This window comes from Capricornis sumatraensis, chromosome 3 (genome assembly GCF_032405125.1).
Source record: "Capricornis sumatraensis isolate serow.1 chromosome 3, serow.2, whole genome shotgun sequence".
NCBI lineage: Eukaryota > Metazoa > Chordata > Mammalia > Artiodactyla > Bovidae > Capricornis > Capricornis sumatraensis.
Genome location: NC_091071.1, coordinates 130,263,115 through 130,281,607, shown reverse-complemented (window position 1 = coordinate 130,281,607; position 18,493 = coordinate 130,263,115). Strand labels below are relative to the sequence as shown.

General features: G+C 38.7%; 2 protein-coding genes across 2 annotated transcripts in view; both read left to right on the top strand.

The window, feature by feature from the left end:
• The window catches only part of ANKRD44 (ankyrin repeat domain 44), a 222,332-nt gene that overhangs the window by 58,962 nt on the left and 144,877 nt on the right, over positions 1-18,493 (top strand). The gene's annotated exons all lie outside the window — the stretch shown is intronic.
• LOC138075912 (calmodulin-1-like) lies at positions 242-1,282 on the top strand. The gene has a single exon (XM_068968007.1). It carries the CDS (start codon positions 298-300, stop codon positions 745-747), a length of 450 nt encoding a protein of 149 aa, XP_068824108.1. The 5' UTR covers positions 242-297; the 3' UTR covers positions 748-1,282.

Sequence of the window (18,493 nt, the reverse complement as noted above, 5' to 3'; positions counted from 1 at the left end):
AGATTCTAATAATACCTGTCAGTGAAGAGAATTCAAAAGCAACCAGTTTATAAATGGGGAATGCCACCAAGGCTTTTTATGTCTCTCAGTTTCTCCTGAAGCATAAAAATAACTCCCCTCCCCCCAAAAAAACTTCCCCGAAACATTAAGGAAAAGTTTGAAAAAATAAAATTATTCACAGTTGTGCTACCCTTATACAAGTTGATTTTGGTTATTTATAAAAAGGTAGAGTTCGAGTGGAGCGAGCGAGCTGAGTAGTTGTGTGATTGTGTCCCGGAGACCGGTAACGCTTGCAGCATGGCTGACCAGCTGACTGAAGAGCAGATTGCAGAATTCAAAGAAGCTTTTTCACTATTTGACAAGGATGGTGATGGAACTATAACAACAAAGGAATTGGGAACTGTAATGCGGTCTCTTGGGCAGAATCCCACAGAAGCAGAGTTACAGGACATGATTAATGAAGTAGATGCTGATGGTAATGGCACAATTGACTTCCCGGAATTTCTGACAATGATGGCAAGAAAAATGAAAGATACAGACAGTGAAGAAGAAATTAGAGAAGCATTCCGTGTGTTTGATAAGGATGGTAATGGCTATATCAGTGCAGCAGAGCTCCGCCATGTGATGACAAACCTTGGAGAGAAGTTAACAGATGAAGAGGTTGATGAAATGATCAGGGAAGCAGATATTGATGGTGATGGTCAAGTAAACTCTGAAGAGTTTGTACAAATGATGACAGCAAAGTGAAGACATTGTACAGAATGTGTTAAATTTCTTGTACAAAATTGTTTATTTGCCTTTTCTTTGTTTGTAACTTATCTGTAAAAGGTTTCCCCCTACTGTCAAAAAAAAAATGCATGTATAGTAATTAGGACTTCATTCCTCCATGTTTTCTTCCCTTATCTTACTGTCATTGTCCTGAAACCTTATTTTAGAAAATTGATCAAGTAACATGTTGCATGTGGCTTACTCTGGATATATCTAAGCCCTTCTGCACATCTAAACTTAGATGGAGTTGGTCAAATGAGGGAACATCTGGGTTATGCCTTTTTTTTTTTTTTGAGTAGTTTTCTTTAGGAACTGTCAGCATGTTGTTGTTGAAGTGTGGAGTTGTAACTCTGCGTGGACTACGGACAGTCAACAATACGTACTTAAAAGTTGCACTATTGCAAAACGGGTGTTTTATCCAGGTACTCGTACACTATTTTTTTGTACTGCTGGTCCTATACCAGAAACATTTTCTTTTATTGTTAACTTGCTTTTTACACTTTGTTTTAGCCACTTAAAGAAAATCTGCTTATGGGACAATTTGCCTCAAATCCATTCCAAGTTGTATATTTGTTTTCCAATAAAAAAATTACAATTTAAAAAAAAAATAAAAAAAATAAAAAAGTAAACAAAAAACTAACAAAGCCTTTGCGATAGGACTAAGACTTCCTGAATACTTCCTTCAGGAATCCCTCTTGAGGGTAAATTGGTACCAGTGATGATTCTGGGTGCCACACATCCTTACCTTACCTTGCAAAGGGCTGAGAGCAAAAAATGTTTGTCTCTGGCCTCTGCTCTTTCTTAGGTAAAAGATGAATCAACAGCTTAAATTGTCTTTCAAGAGCTTTCCAAAGCACTATGTGTGCTAAGTTGCTTCAGTTATGTCCTACTTTTTGTGACCCCATGGACTGTAGCCCAGCAGCCTCCTCTGTCCATGGGATTCTCCAGACAAGAATACTGGAGTGGGTTGCCATTCCCTTCTCCAGGGGATTTGCCCAACCCAGGAATCAAACTCGCTTCTCTTAGGTCTCCTGCATTGGCAGGCGGGTTCTTTACCACTGGAGCCACCTGAGTGGGAAGCACTACAAAAGTAAATACAAATCTTTGGCTTAGCAGAATTTAAAATCAATTTAAATATTAGCCTTATGGTTCTTATTAAGAGACTTAGTTTAAAATGAGAGTTTTTACAGCTAAAATATTTGAAAACTTGGGGAATATTTTAAAAGTACAGATTATTAGGCTGCAACCCCTAAGATTTGGGGCATGTGGCAGGAATCTATATTTTTACAAGGCTCTCAGGGATTCTGGTTTGAGAATAAATAACAGAAGGAGATAAGAGACAGAGTAGTAGAGTTGAAAAAAGTATTTACAACAATGTGTCTTATGCTTTTTCTTTTTTTTTGTATTGAAGTATAATTGATTTCATTGTTGTAGTTTCAGGTGTACAGCAAAGTGATTTAGATACACACACATATATACACACTTTTTCAGATTCTTTTCCATCATAGGTTATTACAAGATATTGAATATAGGTTCCTGTGCTACACAGTAGGTCCTTGTTTATTTTACATGTAGTATTGTGTATTCATTAATCCCAAATTCCTCGTTTATCCTTCCCTCCCCCTTTTTTTGCCTTTTCTTTTTTGCTTAAGATTGAAAAGTTTATTGTATATGTTGTTTTGAGGACAATTTTTTTTCTTTATACTTAAGGAAAACAAAATCTGAAGATACTGCTTTTTCCATCTTGCAACTTTGGCCTAAAAGCACAAAAGAATCTTATAATTGCTATTATCGCATAGTGAAAGAATAATCCTTTATCTGCAGAGTGTAGTTGACAATGAAAACAAGGGCTGATGTATAAATATTATTCTTAGAACTTTTGAGTATGCAGTCTTAATATGTATCTTGGGGAAAAAGATAAGCAGTGGAAACATTCTTGTTAATATTTTTATCACTAAGACTGACAGTTATGCCTCAGTTATTAATCTAGGAGTTTGAGGAAACAAGCTGGAATTTGGGTTCACCCAAGTGTAAGTCTAGACAAACTAGTCAGTCAGTCTGCATGCAGTTTGCAGAAATGAAATTAAACCAACTTGTTTTGAAATATGTGAATCACAACAGCACTAAGACCCAGAAAAATTAATGAGCAGAGAATAAGAACAGGTTTTCACATGAGAAAATAGTTGCATATATGCCTATAGGGAAATGGTCCACTCCAAATCAAAGAAACGAAAAAAAAAATAGTGAGAAGCCATTTATGGCTATTTAGTCGGACACAACGGAGCGACTGAACTGAACTGACTGAATGAATACAAATATAAATAAAACAAAGCTTATGTGACATGAGAAAAATGGGTACATTCATACATTTCTGGCAGCACTGTTAATAGCTCAGTTCTTTTAGGAGCCCATTGGCAGTGGATGTGAAAAATCATACAAGTGGTGAGACCCTTTGACCCAGCCATCCCACTCTTTGGAATCTATTACAGACAGCTAAAGAAGAAAAAAACTGTAAGAAAAAAAAATTTGTTGTGTTATTTCTGATGGTGAAGACTTAGAAGGAATGTAGGTGGCCAACAAATAAAATTGGAATTTTCTTTTCATTATTCTACATGATATTCAGGAAGACTGGAAATGAAAAAGATTTGGAAGAAAGCAAAGTAAAATGTATATACTTATATATTATAATAAATATGTAAAAAGAGGATCAAGAAATAGTTTTATTATATTGTTGGTAATATATATGAATTTTAAAACAAAAAATTTTAGCAATAGATTTTATTGGAGCATTATATATTTTAAAAGGAGCATTCTAAAGTTTGTTATACCTGTAATAATTTTTCTTCCTTCTTTGCATAATGCAGTAAAAATGGATGAAATAAGATGCTTTTTATTTGAAACTTGAAGGGCTTTAAAACTGTTCTCCTTTTATACCTCTCCAGAAAAATTTTATAGCCACCTCAGTTGTCATTGCTGCTGTAAAAATTTTTGTAGCCACCCAAACCAAGTCTTTGCTGTCTGTGAGGTCAGACTGTCTGGATTTCAATCCCAGTTCTATCACTTACCTGAAGAAACTGAGTGACCTCTCTGTGCTCTGATTTCCTTATCTGGAAAATCAAGATAACAATGGCCTCTAACTGGTGAGAACTAAATGATAGAACGTATAAAAAGTGCATAATAAGGTGAGTGGTGCTACAAACACTCACAGTATCAGCTTGTGAGTAAGCTTAGTTCCTTATCCATTTTTGGAAGTCACTCTTGATTGCCATCCTGCTTTCTTCCCTGGTAACAGAACCCCAATTTTGTTCAGACATCTGGCTGCCGTATACCCAACCCTACAGGATGAATGAAAACTTCTTAGCTAATCATGGTAATCCTATCTCTTTTTGGCACAAAGTAGTTTAGAAGAGGTCATGTGACTTTATTTTGGTCAAGGAGACTTATTGGAAAGTCAACTGAGGGCTTCTGGGAAAGATGTTTCTCTCATTTGAAAAAGAGAGAGGTTCAGGGAGCTAGACTCCTTACCTCTCCCTGCCTCTTGTGTTCCTACTTTGGACATTCTTGTGTGATAATGTGTTGTTTAGAGCTTTTGCCACCACTTTGCAAAAACATCAGAGGTGGTCACCAGCTACCAAAGATGGAAGAGCAAAGGATGACATCATAGAGCCACTGACCTACTCAGGCTAGAACCACCTACCTCAAAAGATACTGTTAAGAGAGATATAAATGTCCAGATAGATTGCTTCAGCCAACTTTAATTGTCTTCTAATGTTTACAGCTGAAAACATCCTAACTAACTGATAAGTTGTCATTGTCTAGTGTGATAATTTTAAAATTATCCCATCAGAAGAAATTGTTTTTCACGAGTAGACTAAAATTTCTGAGCTAAGTCAGCATTCTATGTTAGCCTTTTATCATAGGTGCAAAATTTTCATCATAGAAAAAATACATTAAATTTAACCTTATTTAATACCTATTGTATATTTTGGGCCTATAAATATCTTTGAAAACCACTTTGGTAATAAAAATGAAATGTATATGGATTTGTATGCTTTTAATTATCCACATGAAAAATAGTCTCAAAATAAATACTGTAATGATGCAGATATTTTGGTGAGAATGAATGTAAACCTGTAACTTGACAATTGATGATCCAGCTGCAGCTGTGATAGGATTAGGGCTTAAATATTTTGAATATCTGTTTAAAAATAAACTTTAGTGCAGCTGATGAGATTATGTATTTTAATAGATGTGTTTGCTGAAATTACATATCTGAAACAAATATAAAGTTGTATTTTTCCTTTACTCTGTCGTAAAAACTTTTTTGCTTCCCAGTATACTGTTTATTAAAAGTATGGTGGTGGCCTCTTTATTCTTTCACACGTTAAGCAAAATGGGAAAGTTATTCCTCTTTTATAATGTGAATCTTGCCATCTTTCAAAAAGGTTAATATGATAAAAATTGTCAAATGTGTTTTCTAGTGGTATTTTTATAACCAAAGTGAGCTTTATACCACATTTTTTACATATAATTTTTAAGAATAATAAACTTTCTCCTTGTATAGCTGAAAATGTTAGTTCTCCCTTAGCAAAGGTGTTCTCAAATCCAGCAGCTCCACAAAGTACTTATACTTCAGTACTTCCTCCACATGGATACCACATCCTATCTCTGAGTTCCTCTTCATCATCTCAGGGATCTTTCTTCATCTGTGAGCAAAAATTTGCTCCTACAATATTGCACCATTGCCAATTGGTATTATCCCTGTTAGTCATGAATTTCCAGAGAAAAAGAATCAATGAGGTACATATATATATATATGTGTGTGTGTGTGTGTGTCTGTATATATATATATACAGATATATATATATCTCGGAGAAGGCAATGGCACCCCACTCCAGTACTCTTGCCTGGAAAATCCCATGGACAGAGGAGCTTGGTGGGTGCAGTCCATGGGGTCACTAAGAGTCAGGCACGACTGAGCAACTTCACTTTCACTTTTCACTTTCACACATTGGAGAGGGCAATGGCAACCCACTCCAGTGTTCTTGCCTGGAGAATCCCAGGGACGGGGGAGCCTGGTGGGCTGCCGTCTGTGGGGTTGCACAGAGTCGGACACGACTGAAGCGACTTAGCAGCAGCAGCAGCAGCAGATATATATGCTGTGTGCTTTGTTGCTCAGTCAGTCATGTCCAACTCTTTGTGATCCCATGGACTATAGCCCACCAAGCTCCTCTGTCCATGGAGATTCTCCAGGCAAGAATACCAGAGTGGGTTGCCATGCCCTCCTCCAGGAGATCTTCCCAACCCAGGGATTCAACCCAGGTCTCCTGCATTGCAGGCAGATTCTTTACTTCTGAGCCACCAAGGAAGCCCAAGAATACTGGAGAGGGTAGCCTATCCCTTCTCCAGGGGATTTTATATATATATATATATATATATATACACACATACACACACACATATATATACACACACACACACATACACATGCATACACACTATTTTATATATATGTATATGGCATTTTTCATAGGGAATTTGTTCACGGGATTATGGGAAGTCCAAAATCTGCTATGTGGGCCAGCAGACTGGAGACCCAGGTGAGCTGATGCAGCTCTCACTGGAATGGATGCACATCCAGTCTTAAGGCAGTATGGTGGAGAACTGCCCCTTGCTTGGGGAGGCTGGTCTTTTTGTTCTACTCAGACCTTCAACTGATTGCATGAGGCCCATCTGTATTATGGAGGGCAATCTGCTTTACTCAAAGTTCACCATTTAAACGTTAATCTCATCCAAACACACCCTATAGGTTGACACACAGAATGAACCATCACCATTCCCTTCCTCATCCCCCTCCCCAGGTTAAGGTAAGAAGGCTCTGCTCCCTGTGCTTATTGCAGCATTTGTAGAAAACCGGGAGTGATGAGTGTGGATGTTACTACTTTCTTCTTTTCTGCTTCTGGATTGTTCAGGTATTTTGGGAGTGGGCAGGAGGAAGGGGCATAAGGAGGAAGAAGGGATCTTACAAGTAATAAGAACCGTTACTTATTGTGCACAATTGACAGAGCTAGTGTCTTAAGCCCACAGAAACCTTGACAGAAGGGCCCTGTTGTCAGCTGTTTCCTGGGTCTTCTTGAGAACCTCCACTCCTCAGCTTGGATTCTTGGAATGAGTTGGGCAGAATCTGTCTTTGTCATGGAAGCTGCTCTGTGTAGAGCAAAAGGTCTGTGAGAAAATAACTGCTCTTCCCACCTGGAACCCTCAGATTGGACTTGGAGAGAGGAGACTTGGGGCTCTTGTCTTTTCTGCTTTGTGGTTTGGGGTACTTTTCTCATCATTTTTGTATCTCAGTTTCCTCCTATGCCAAATGGGGACAATAATAAAGCCTCAGAATGTTGCTGTGGGGATGATATCAGAGGTTATGTGTAAGTGATTTATATCCTGCAAAGCACTATATGAATGAAGTTTGGGTTTTACTTTATCCTACTTGTTGCTACCAAATAAAACCTAATTTCTATAAAACAATCAGTTTTGCTCTAAGTACTCAAGGCTACTGCCAGTATGATCACCCTATGATAGATTTGTCAAATTTTCTTTCCAAGGAACAAAAGGGTATATCATAAGGAGTTTGTTTCCTGGATTGGGGACTCATAGTCAACAACCTTGCCCCACTCTAGTGTGACTTGTAACACTACTGTTACAAGTTACTGCTACCTTGCCTGGAAGCCCTTGGTGACAGTGAGGAGATAAATAATTAACCTAACATGTTCTTGTGCAATTTCTTTGTTGCCTAGAGTCATGTTCAAAGATTAGATTTCCTGGGCAGAAGCTGAAGCAATTTTTTCCCTATGGCATTGGAAATAGGAACCATGCTTGAATGAAATAAAAATTGACTGATCGTTCATTAAATTGAACATTTAATTCAGTCAATACATAGTCGTTGAGAGAACTGCATTGTTCTGTGCCAGGCAGTAAGGAAGAAACAAAGGGGAAGAAAAGGAAATAAGCCTGGAAAGATAGATGCTTGATGGTGAGGCTGGAGAGTTTGGACTTTATTTTGTTGATGTTAAAGCAAATGAGGGTGTAAGTGTTCTGCTATATCCTAGCTGTGTAATTTGGGGTAAATTACTAAACTATTCTGTGCCTCAGTTTCTTCTTCTGTGAAGTGGAAAGAATGAGAATATAACTCATAGTCCTGTCGTGAGGATGAAAGGAGGTAACGCATGAAAAGCGCTGAGCATGGTGCCTGACACTGGCGGGCCTCTGTAGGTATTTGAGCTCAAGAAAACGCATGTCAGGAAGCAAGTCTGGCAGCACCACGAGGTTAGGTTGCTACATCACTGGCAGGGGTGGTGATGGGGAGACTGTTGCAGTAAATGCAGAATGCTTGGCAGCACCAGGGGCCTGGGAATTCAAGCTGCCTTTGTAGGTTGGCTGAACAGAATGGTTTAAGAATGTAGGGGTTATGCATGGCGGGGCACAGTTATATGTGGGCTTATAACTGGACTCTCATATTTTGCCTCTTCCTTCTTTTACCTTCATCAAAGCCTGACCTTCATCAGGGCTCATGTGCTGTGTTGTGTTCACATTTCTGATGTCATTTTCTGGTTCGGGGACAACTAGTAGGAATAGAACAGTAGGAATGGGGCATTGAGGGAGAATCCAAAATACTCCTCCCCTTTCCCATTTTCCCCCTGTTTTCTGTTTTCATTTCAGTGAGATTGAAGAGGTTGCATGATATCTGAGTGCTCTAATTAGGGACTATATATATTTTATTTTTTCTGCTTTCTTAGTTTTTGGAATGTTCCTAGGAGAATTTAGGTACAACTTTGATTTGATCAGCCTCGATACTTTTAATTTTCCCTGAATGTAAAGATGTGCCAGTGTCCTTAGGAGTCACAATCAGTTATGATGGCTCCAGCCACCTCCTGACTAGAGTAATGCATACAGAATCATCTGGTGAGTCTCATGGGACAGTCCAGTAGTTTCTACCACTCTTAGGAAAAATAAACTCACAAACAGCTTTTCTCTCAAGTTTCTTCTTCCTCTTGACCTGATAAAAATTATAGCAAACAGCGTCTTTACTCTGTAAGGTATGAATGAGCACCCTTGAGTTAATCTTCTTTGTAACTGGAAATTTTCAGATATTTTCTTAAAATGAGCAGTCTATGTAGCCAACCTGTAGCCAGCTTTCAAATTGGCTATCCACAGAGTCCCCCACCTATTCGTGTATTTTAACCAGAAATGGAGTCATCATCTGTCTAGATCAAGGGGATAACTGAAGAGACAATTTGCATTCACTGCTTGAGATGTAGAGATGGCTGTCTTTCAGAAATTGTCAAACCAAAGCTGGGCATTAGATTTGTTGAGGGTAGAAAGTGAATAGTAAATAGTCTCTGCACATGTGTGATTTTTTCCATCCTCCATTTTTCTATCTCCTCAATAACGGTTTCAACTAACATGAGACACAGCACATGGGTATTCTATCTCAGCTCTATCCAGACATATGCCTGGCGGCAATGGATATAAATGATTGTTAACAGGTAATATTAAATGCATTCTAAATTCTTCAGAAAGGCAGGGGAGAAAACAAAAATTACTGCCTGCTGCTTAGATACTGACCAATCTGAGGCTGATACATTCTTACTTGCTAAATTAGTAAGAGAGTGGGAAGCAATTTTCTCCTAATACCATTGTATTCCTCAGTGTACAAATTTGTCTCAGCTTTCCTATTTTGCCATGGATAGTTGCTTAAGAGAGTTGTATCTAACCATTTAAAAAATCGCCCTATTTTTTTAAGTGGCTGCTGACCTGAGCTGTTAAGAAACCCCAAACTTTTTTTTAACAGCAGCTGCTTCCTCTGTCATTTATAGCCACCTAGGTTGGTTTGAATTTCTTTGCATGTTTAAGGTGTGGCTCCCATGTGTGAGAAGCATTTAGTTATTTTGATATTTTTGTCTTGGAATATGATGTCAATGACTGGGAACTTTTATACATAGGTCATTTCATGTCTTTATTCTTGGGTGACATAACAATAGTTCTATGCTTATTCGCCATGCTATTTGATTTCTAAACTCATGTTTGGGGCCCACAAGTATTTCCTCTATGTATGTTTTCTTGGCCTCCATTTATTTGTTTTAGCATGTTGGTTTTAGAAAGCCCAACGAGCTTGAACTTATTAACACTGATTCAACAAATACAGAATTTAGAGTTGTGCTCCAAGTTTCTTTTACTTATAAAACAATATTTTTTTTGGTCTTAAAGCTATATTTCTGAGGCACTGTATTCCTTGTTTCTTAGGCTCTCTAGGAATCCTTTTGAGCTAGTGTTACAGTCTTCCTTGCTGCTATTGACATCTTAAGACAATTCAGCAGAGTGAACTAGAAACATATTGTGTATTTGGTGAACATATGTATATAGTAAATACTAAAAAATGGTAGACTTAGTTTATTTTTATTTTGCTTTGGTTTGATTTGTGGAAATTTATTCCTCTAAATGGCTTTTCTAATATGATTTTGTGGGCCCACTGTAGTCATTAAAACTCGTGCTCAGTGAAATACGGTATCTCAACACTTTCTAGAAACTCTGTTCCAACAGAGCTCTAATTAGAGCAGGGCAATGTAATTTCCCCAGGCAAATAAATTTGCTGCTCATTTGGCTAGTCACAAAATTTAGGCCTCTTTACTGAGGTCTTAAAGCAAAGGCTTATACCTATTTGCGACCCTTCCATCTGACTGTGGTTAGCCTGGTGGACTTGAAATTTCCACAGTGGGGCTTCCAGCTGACATCATTTCCCTGGGTTTCTCCCCTTTGAGTTGCAGAGAGAATACCTAGAGATTTTTTTACTCTCATTTTGGGAGATGACTGAAGAGAAGTGTGTTCTTTGCCTCCCGGGATAGGTCTGGCTCAAAGTCTGCCTGTGTCAGAGTGTCCTATGTCCATTCTTGACTTGCCCCCCAGCTGAGAGGAAGAGGTCATTCCCAGAACTCTCTGAAAATACTCCATGGGAAGAACAGCCTGAAGGGTTTAGAAGAAGAGTTCTTTTGTTCATGGTGAACTTGGAGAGTGACTAGACTGTAATCTAGTCCCTGTGGTTGTAACTGGGGATAGGGATGCCTTAACAAGAAAGTGGTTTGTAGAATTGCTAAAGATGGACTTTGATGTCTGGCTCCTCCTGTCTCTTTTGAGAAACCTGGCATAACTGGAAATGTAGGAAGCCTTAGGACCAAGCACACTGAAAATGTTTTGGCCAGAATTAGAACTTGATTTTACTTTTCTGGGTAGTCCATGTTACTGTGATTATCAAACTGAAAATAAGACAAAGCAACAGATCATATCATAAAATATTTGCTACATAAGTCTGTTGCGACTTTAGTTTCTTTATGCTAATTTTTCTCTTTCTAATTTTATAAATAGTATTGCAGTCAAATAGATAATAACCTGTTAAAATAACTAGCATGTAGAAAGACCTGCTTTCATGAAATTCTCCAAGAATAATTACATATTTCCTAGCATGTAATAGCATTTAATAATTTGATAAAAGAATGAATAGTAGAGTTTAAGGGTCTGTTGATAAAATTTGATTTCTAGTGTAAGTTTTTATGTATAGGGTACTATTAAAAGGTAAATCAAGAAGTTTTACTGAAAGGAGATCTTTTAAATGATTGAGGGGAAAACACAATAGTGTAATTATGTATTTTTCAGATTAATATTGTATGAGTGTTGTTATTACATTTGTAGGCTTTAGTTTGTTTATTAGTACATGGTGGGAAGATCTTTAAAGAGTTTCTTTTCCTCTTTCAGGCCACTGGTACTATGTAGTGAATCATCAAAATAAATCCTTTCTATATCAGAACCTGGCATACTGGAGGTATACAGTAAATCTTAAAACAATAAACACCTCTATTTCTTATGAGAAAGAAAATATCTCACTTTCAGTTACTTATTTTAAAGATATTGATGTAGATTCAAGAGTTATTTTTTATTTTCTCATTCTTTTTTTAGATTATAATAGCAATAAAAATTCATGATAGGGAGTTTAGAATATAGAGAATTAAAATTACCTATAAACTTTAATACCCAGAGATAGCCCTGTTTAATCGTGATACAGTTCTTTCCATTCTAACATTTTGCCATGTATATTGTACAGAGCATTTGCCTGTAAGATGAATAAGAGTTGAAGTAGAAAATCTGTCTACCACTCCCCTCTTAGAGATCCATAATGCATATTGAAGGCTCTGAGAAGGTCTGCAAGAAAAGAAATCTTTCAGTTAGTGTTTCCTAAACTTATTTGACTCCTAGCCCTGTGTGTGTTTGTGTGTAATGCCTATTAGCATCGTCACACACTGACAAATTTAATTCTATTTTCCTTTTCTCCGTTTAAATCATGAGCTTTTCTGACAGTCTACCCTGGCTGTGAGAAATTTCCCTCTAATTTTTCAGGCCTGAGGTCTTGGTATACCTCCAAAACAGGACCAAGATTTATAAAGAAAATATCTGTCCTGAAAAGGAGGAATAATCTTCAAATGCATGATTGTTGTGGGCTGCATAGCAAGATTTTGCATACCTCTGGTCCAAAAAATCAAATTTATTCATGGTCAATAGGGTGTTTCTGAGTCTGCCAGCTGTGGATTATGTATCCAGGGAAAGCTGATGGAGAGGTCTTTGATCACAGGCTGGCTTGTTGTAGAATTTCTGGACTGCAAAGAGCAGACAATTAAAGAGAAGATGGGTGTGTGTTGGGGTGGTGGTAGTGGAGAATGGGCCATAAAATTGTGAGGTTATTATGCAGCATATCATGTCCTCGGATCTGTCTTTCTGAGATGACGTTTTATCCACAGTAAAACATTACCACATGCTGCTGTGGTTAATCAAAAAAACTTGCTTTAAAGACTGCTGTAGCCACACTAAGTCTAAACTGGGCACAAAGTTGCCTCCCTAAGAGAGAGACTAGCTAGAAACAAGTAAGGTTGAATCTCTAGCAATTTTGTAAAGATTTATTTTACGCGTCTAGCTAGCAACTGTCACTGGTGTCACTAGTTTGCTGTTTTTAGAGCAACTTTGGAAATTCCCATCTTGCTTATTGCCCAGTTCTTCCAGTTAATTTCTTTCTTTCTTTTTGTTGCACAGCATGTGGGATCTTAGTTGCCTGACCAGGGATCAAACCTGGGCCCCCTGCAGTGAAAGCGAGGAGTCTTAACCACTGGACTGCCAGGAAAATCTGCTTTTTAATTTCTGAAACACTTCGAGCTTAGTAGTTGAAGTCTAAACAACTCTTTTTTTTTTTTTTTTTTAAGGAGGTACCAATCTGGTGTGACTTACCTCTTGAGTATATATTTCTACGTAAGTTTTCTTCCATAACTAACAATTCAATTGGTATTTTAGGAAATGTAGAAGTCATACCATACCCCAAATGCATATATTATAAGGGAATGTGTTTGAGAGATTAGCAGAAAAATGAAAAGCGCTTCTTCTGATAACCCACATTGAGACTATTTGAGAAGCATTTAACAGATTTTTTTTTTCTCCCAATACTCACCACATATATTTCTTCTTCCACAGTCTAAACTGAGGATGTCATGTGAATGGGTCACTGTGCTGGGTCCAGTGTCTGAGACTCTGTACATCCACCGCAGAAAGCATGGGCTTGATCCCTGGTGAGGGAACTAAGATCTCATATGCCGTGTGCAGTCTGCCCAGTAGTCTCAGCTACTTTCTGAACATAGTTACATCACTTTGCATACTTGAAAGGGCAAGATGCAAGGCTGGTTGATCTCCTCTACCATGTTTCTTTGGGAGATCCTCAGTGAATTCGTGCAGGACTTCTCTTGTATTTCCTTGGAGTGTGTCAAAAAGTCACCACTACTATTTACTACAATGACACCAACTAGCTGTCATCCGGAAATAGTGCTGTAAAAGCCTCTGAATGGAATTTGTTGTCACACACATGCGACAATGTAGTGATTGTTTGGAAGGGTTCAGAGTCAGTGTTGACTTTCTTTTCCTTTCCTTCTTCTGTTACAGTTGTACCATAGTAAACTATCAGCCCCTTTGGAAGGTACTTTGTTTTGAAGCTTGAGTCGTTGTTGTTCACATGTAATGGCTTCCAGCACTGAAAGACAGTTTGCTAGAAACTGAATGTTACATGCACTTTCAAATTCATCTGGTAACATTTTTGCCAGTCGTGAAATCTGGTCTTGGGGAGGAATGATCAATGATACCACGCTTGGGCCTTTGCTGCGGGCTGCCTCCAAGCTCTTAATGAGCTGCTTGATCTTCCAGATCTCCACGTTCCTGTTGGCAGCACTGGGTCATCTGCGGTGTTCTCATTGCCTCCTCCCTTAGGGCCAGTCTTTGGCAGCAGAGGAAGTTTCTCCCCGGTGCTGGCTCAGATGTAGGACACTTTGGTTTTTGCATGAGTGTTCCCCTGTTCACATTTTCATCTCTTGTTCAAGATCTGAAATCCTTACAGACACTGAAACTCCCAAAGACTTTTAATCCGAAGAGTGAAGCAAACAGGTCTGCAGTAGAATTGGCAGGATATAAAACATGAAACTGTATGTCTGACTCTGGGACAATGTCAGTGGTACAAACATTTATGAAGAACTAAAAACACATTTTAGAACTTATGTGATGGTCATACTTGTTTATCTTACATGGAGACTTACTTGTCGGTTCACATCAAGGCTCAAATTATTGACACTTCCCGTTGTTGGTCATGCAGGCTTCCTCCTCCCATTTCATCGGTCTTACTTGCTTAGATAACATTCACCTGAAGAGAGACCTGCTGTTACCAGGAGCAGCAAATGAGATTCGTTTAAATGTATTTGCACTTTGTGGCAGAAACTGCTAATTGTCCCTCAGTATCTAGCCTTCCTTTCTTTTTAAGTAATATAAACTTCTGGAATAAAGGCTGTATGGTCTAGCTACCCTTGCTGCTAGGTGTGGCTGTGGGACTACATTCTGACTAAAGGACTTACATGTGAAATTTCTGGAAAGGAGGAGCGTCACCATTTTTTACCTCGTTCTTTTTTCCTAGTACCTGGAATTGGATGGGATGTTTGGACTTGAGCAGCCTTGATGGATTGTGAAGTAGAAGCATGAAGTAGATGCTAAGGAGAGTTTGCAGCAAGATAGATGGAACCAGGTCTTTCTCACTGCAGAGCACTGAAGTAGTCCTGGATAACTTTGTATTTAGACCTTGTTTACAATGAGAGAAAAATATGCATCCATCTTGTTTAAGCCACTGCTCTTTGGGATTGGCTGAACTACACTGCCAAACCTAATCGTTCTATCATGTCATGCTATCCTTAGGACTAAACTCATTCTTTGTCAGGGTCATGACCATAACATAGACCAAGATAAACTAAATTTGCTGAAAAGAATCAACTTACTAGCACTGTGTCTAGCCAAGTTATCAGGCAGTTTTCAGAACAGACTGTTTTCCTCATTCCATCTTTATTTGGTCTGACCATTTCTATGGCAGGGTGGCAGGACACGATAAACTTTGCTTACTAAATTTATTTAGCAAATTGAGTGCCTCCTATATTCCAGCCATTGTGTTAGGCTCCAGGAATCCAGTGAAACGAAAACAGCCATAGTCTCTGGCCTGACAGGGCTTACAGTCTGGTGGATATTACTCAAAGAACACACACAGATATAGAATTACTCTACAAACTGATAAGTGCTGTAAGGGAAAAGCACAGGAAGCTACCAGAACCTACATAACAGGGGAATCTCATCTAGATGGGCAGTGGGAGGGTTGGTGAGGACAGGTTGTTCTGGACAAGGGCCTTTTAAATTGAGATCCAGGAGGTGAATTGGATTTAATGTGGTGAAAAGAGTGTATAGAATGTTCTAGACAGGGGGAATGGTCTGTGCAAAAGCTTGAGAAGGGAGGGGGCTGGGTGCATTTCAGGAGTGGAAAGGCAGCCATTGCATTTCTGTGCATTACTGGTACACAATATGTAAAGGAAAGCAGTGGGAATAAACTGTTTACTTGGAAAGGATGTCAATTTTGTATGAATCAAGTATTATTTTTTATTACAGTATTATAGAGAGTTTGATCATTGAGTTCTAGAACTATCACAAAAATCATATCTTTTGTGTTTTTGGAGGTGCTGCTCTGGGGCATGTAATTAAGCTCCAGGTTTTTCTCTGTGATTCTTTTGTGGTAATTTATATTTTGCTTATCAGCTATCATTTGGACATTTGCACAGGTGGACAGTGGACACAAATGGAATCAGCCCTGAAGACATCACATGCATTGAAGCTTCTAGTGAGAATGTTAATGGTATGAGATATTTTTAATGAGCACATGCTCCCTTGAGTAGATATTTCTAAAAAAATAAGGAGTGGAGCAGCATGGCTTAAATGGAAGTGAGTTAATGAGTCTCAATTTTTGAGAAAAATATTGCTGAAATGGTACATTTTAAGTTAATGCTACTAAAAGTAAAAAACAGCGGAGGCAGGAAGATAGATTTGTGAGTCCTTAGAAAAGATGATTTAGGAATTGATTCCTTTTTTGAGTTTGACAACTATAGTGTTTTGTGCCTTTCTTAAGCATCATAACTAGTACTGAAACATTCAAGAATGCAGTACTATATGAGAACAAAGGTCTGTTCTTAGGGGAAAAAGATCAGCTATTATACGAGACCTACAATTGATGGCAAGCAACCTAAAGAAGCTGAGTTTTCTCTAAAATGAGTCTCTACTGCCTCTCATTAGCTGGGTTCTATACTATTGCCATCTCTGCCACTGCCAGGTCGAAAGAACACTTTGTCTCACCTGTTTTCTTGACCTCTGCTGAGAGACAGACAGCAATGTCTTGCTTCTCTTGATTTTCCCCTCTAGTATTTCTGAATGTTGCTGTGCCTTTGGTGCCTCTGTGGGAGTCATTCACATACAGTATAGTGAGTTCCCAGATGGCCCTAGTGGTAAAGAACATACCAGTCAATGCAGGAGATGTAAGAGACATGGGTTTGATCCCTGGGTCGGGAGATCCTCTGGAAAAGGGCATGGAAACCCACTCCAGTACCCTTGCCTGGAGAATCCCATGGACAGAGGAGCAGCATGGTGGGCTACAGTCCATGGGGTTGCAAAGAGCCGGACACGACTGAAGCGACTTCACTGGCATGCACGTATTTTCTCACTATGTGCTCTGTACAAACTTGGACTTGACATGATATAGCAATTCTCTTTTTCTCATACCTACTGTAAATTTTTTTTCCTTTCTTTTTCATCCTTTTTACTTCCTTCCCTCCTTTATTTTTTCAGTTGTTGTTGAGGGGAGAGATTGGCAGTTTGGGGCTTAGATTGAGACTATTTTTGTGATGAATGAAGAAAAAAAATGGGAACTTTATTTGAAAGCTCCATAAAAGGGATATATAGGCAACGTTTCTGACCACAGACTTGAAAGAAATGACTAGGCCCTGTAGATACCAAGTCTCAACATTATAAAGCGAACACAAGACATCCTCTTTTTATTGGCCTACAGAAATATTCTTGTGTACATTCTCCTGTTGTCCCTTTTTTTTTTTTTTAAATGCATTTAGGCTGTTCCATTGACTAGCTGAGGAGGTGGGTTCAGTTGTTCAGGCACTTGTGAATGCTTTCAAGGTAAGAACCACGTGTAATCTCAATCTATTCTTAACTCAGGCAGCAGACATATAGTAGATACTCAGTGATGGTGTTTGAATGTATTTACACACAGTCAGCCTTTAGGAGAGGACGAGTGCCTAAAACTTAAATTCTGATCCTGCCAGGAAGGCTTTGCAGAGAAGTACTTTGTAGCCTGTATGGCCTGCAAAAGTGGTAGGGGTTGAGAGATTCTGGATAAAGCTCTGAGTCTGTATTAAGCCTTTTCGGTTTTTACCTATTGGAGCATCACCAGATAGGCACTTATGCTTAGACTGATTTGTCCGGGAGTGTCTTAGACTCAAAATTACTATTTGATGGTCATGTAACAAATAGCCCTTACTGATTGACTCCATATTTCAAGCCCCTTTTCAGAGTGACTTGTTTGGTGTTACTTCCCTTGATTTATTATTCCTGAGAGCTCCTCCCAGAGCACTATTGCTTGAACCACTCCTTTGCTCACTCAATCATGAAGTACTTTGTGGTGGCAGTTACTTGTTTTAGTCCTATAAAGCACCCCCCCCCGCCGCCCCAACCTTTCTGACAGTCTTGTTGGTTCTGGAAGGCAGAGGTTGGATCTCATACTGCCTTTGAGCCCCTCTGAGCATATAGTGGACAATCAAAAAATATTTGAATTTGAGAATTCCAAGTGAATATAGTTTTGCTCATACAGAAGATTTAGCAATATCATTCTATCTAGTTCTTTTATAGAACCCAAGACCATGCTTAACTGGGTAGACAGTTCTTATTGCTTGCAATGATTTTCACATGCAAACCTTCTTTCTTTTGTCTTAGCATTGTGTGTATGTGTGTGTGTGTGAGAGAGAGAGAAAGTGTGTATATGTGTGTGTGTGAGGCTAAAGTTTGTAATGTCTTAACATGGAAAGCCCATGTTAGTAGGTGGTGGCCCATTCTCTCTGCAGGTGAAACATAGGGCTGGTTGAACACATGCTGGTAGCAATGAATAAGGAATGCAGTTTGAAAGATTTAGCATTGAGTATAGCCTGCCTCTTCTTAAAAAGACTCTATTGAAAGGGAATAGTAGAACTCTACTGGAAGTGGTTTTCAGGTGAAATTTGGAGAAAGGCAA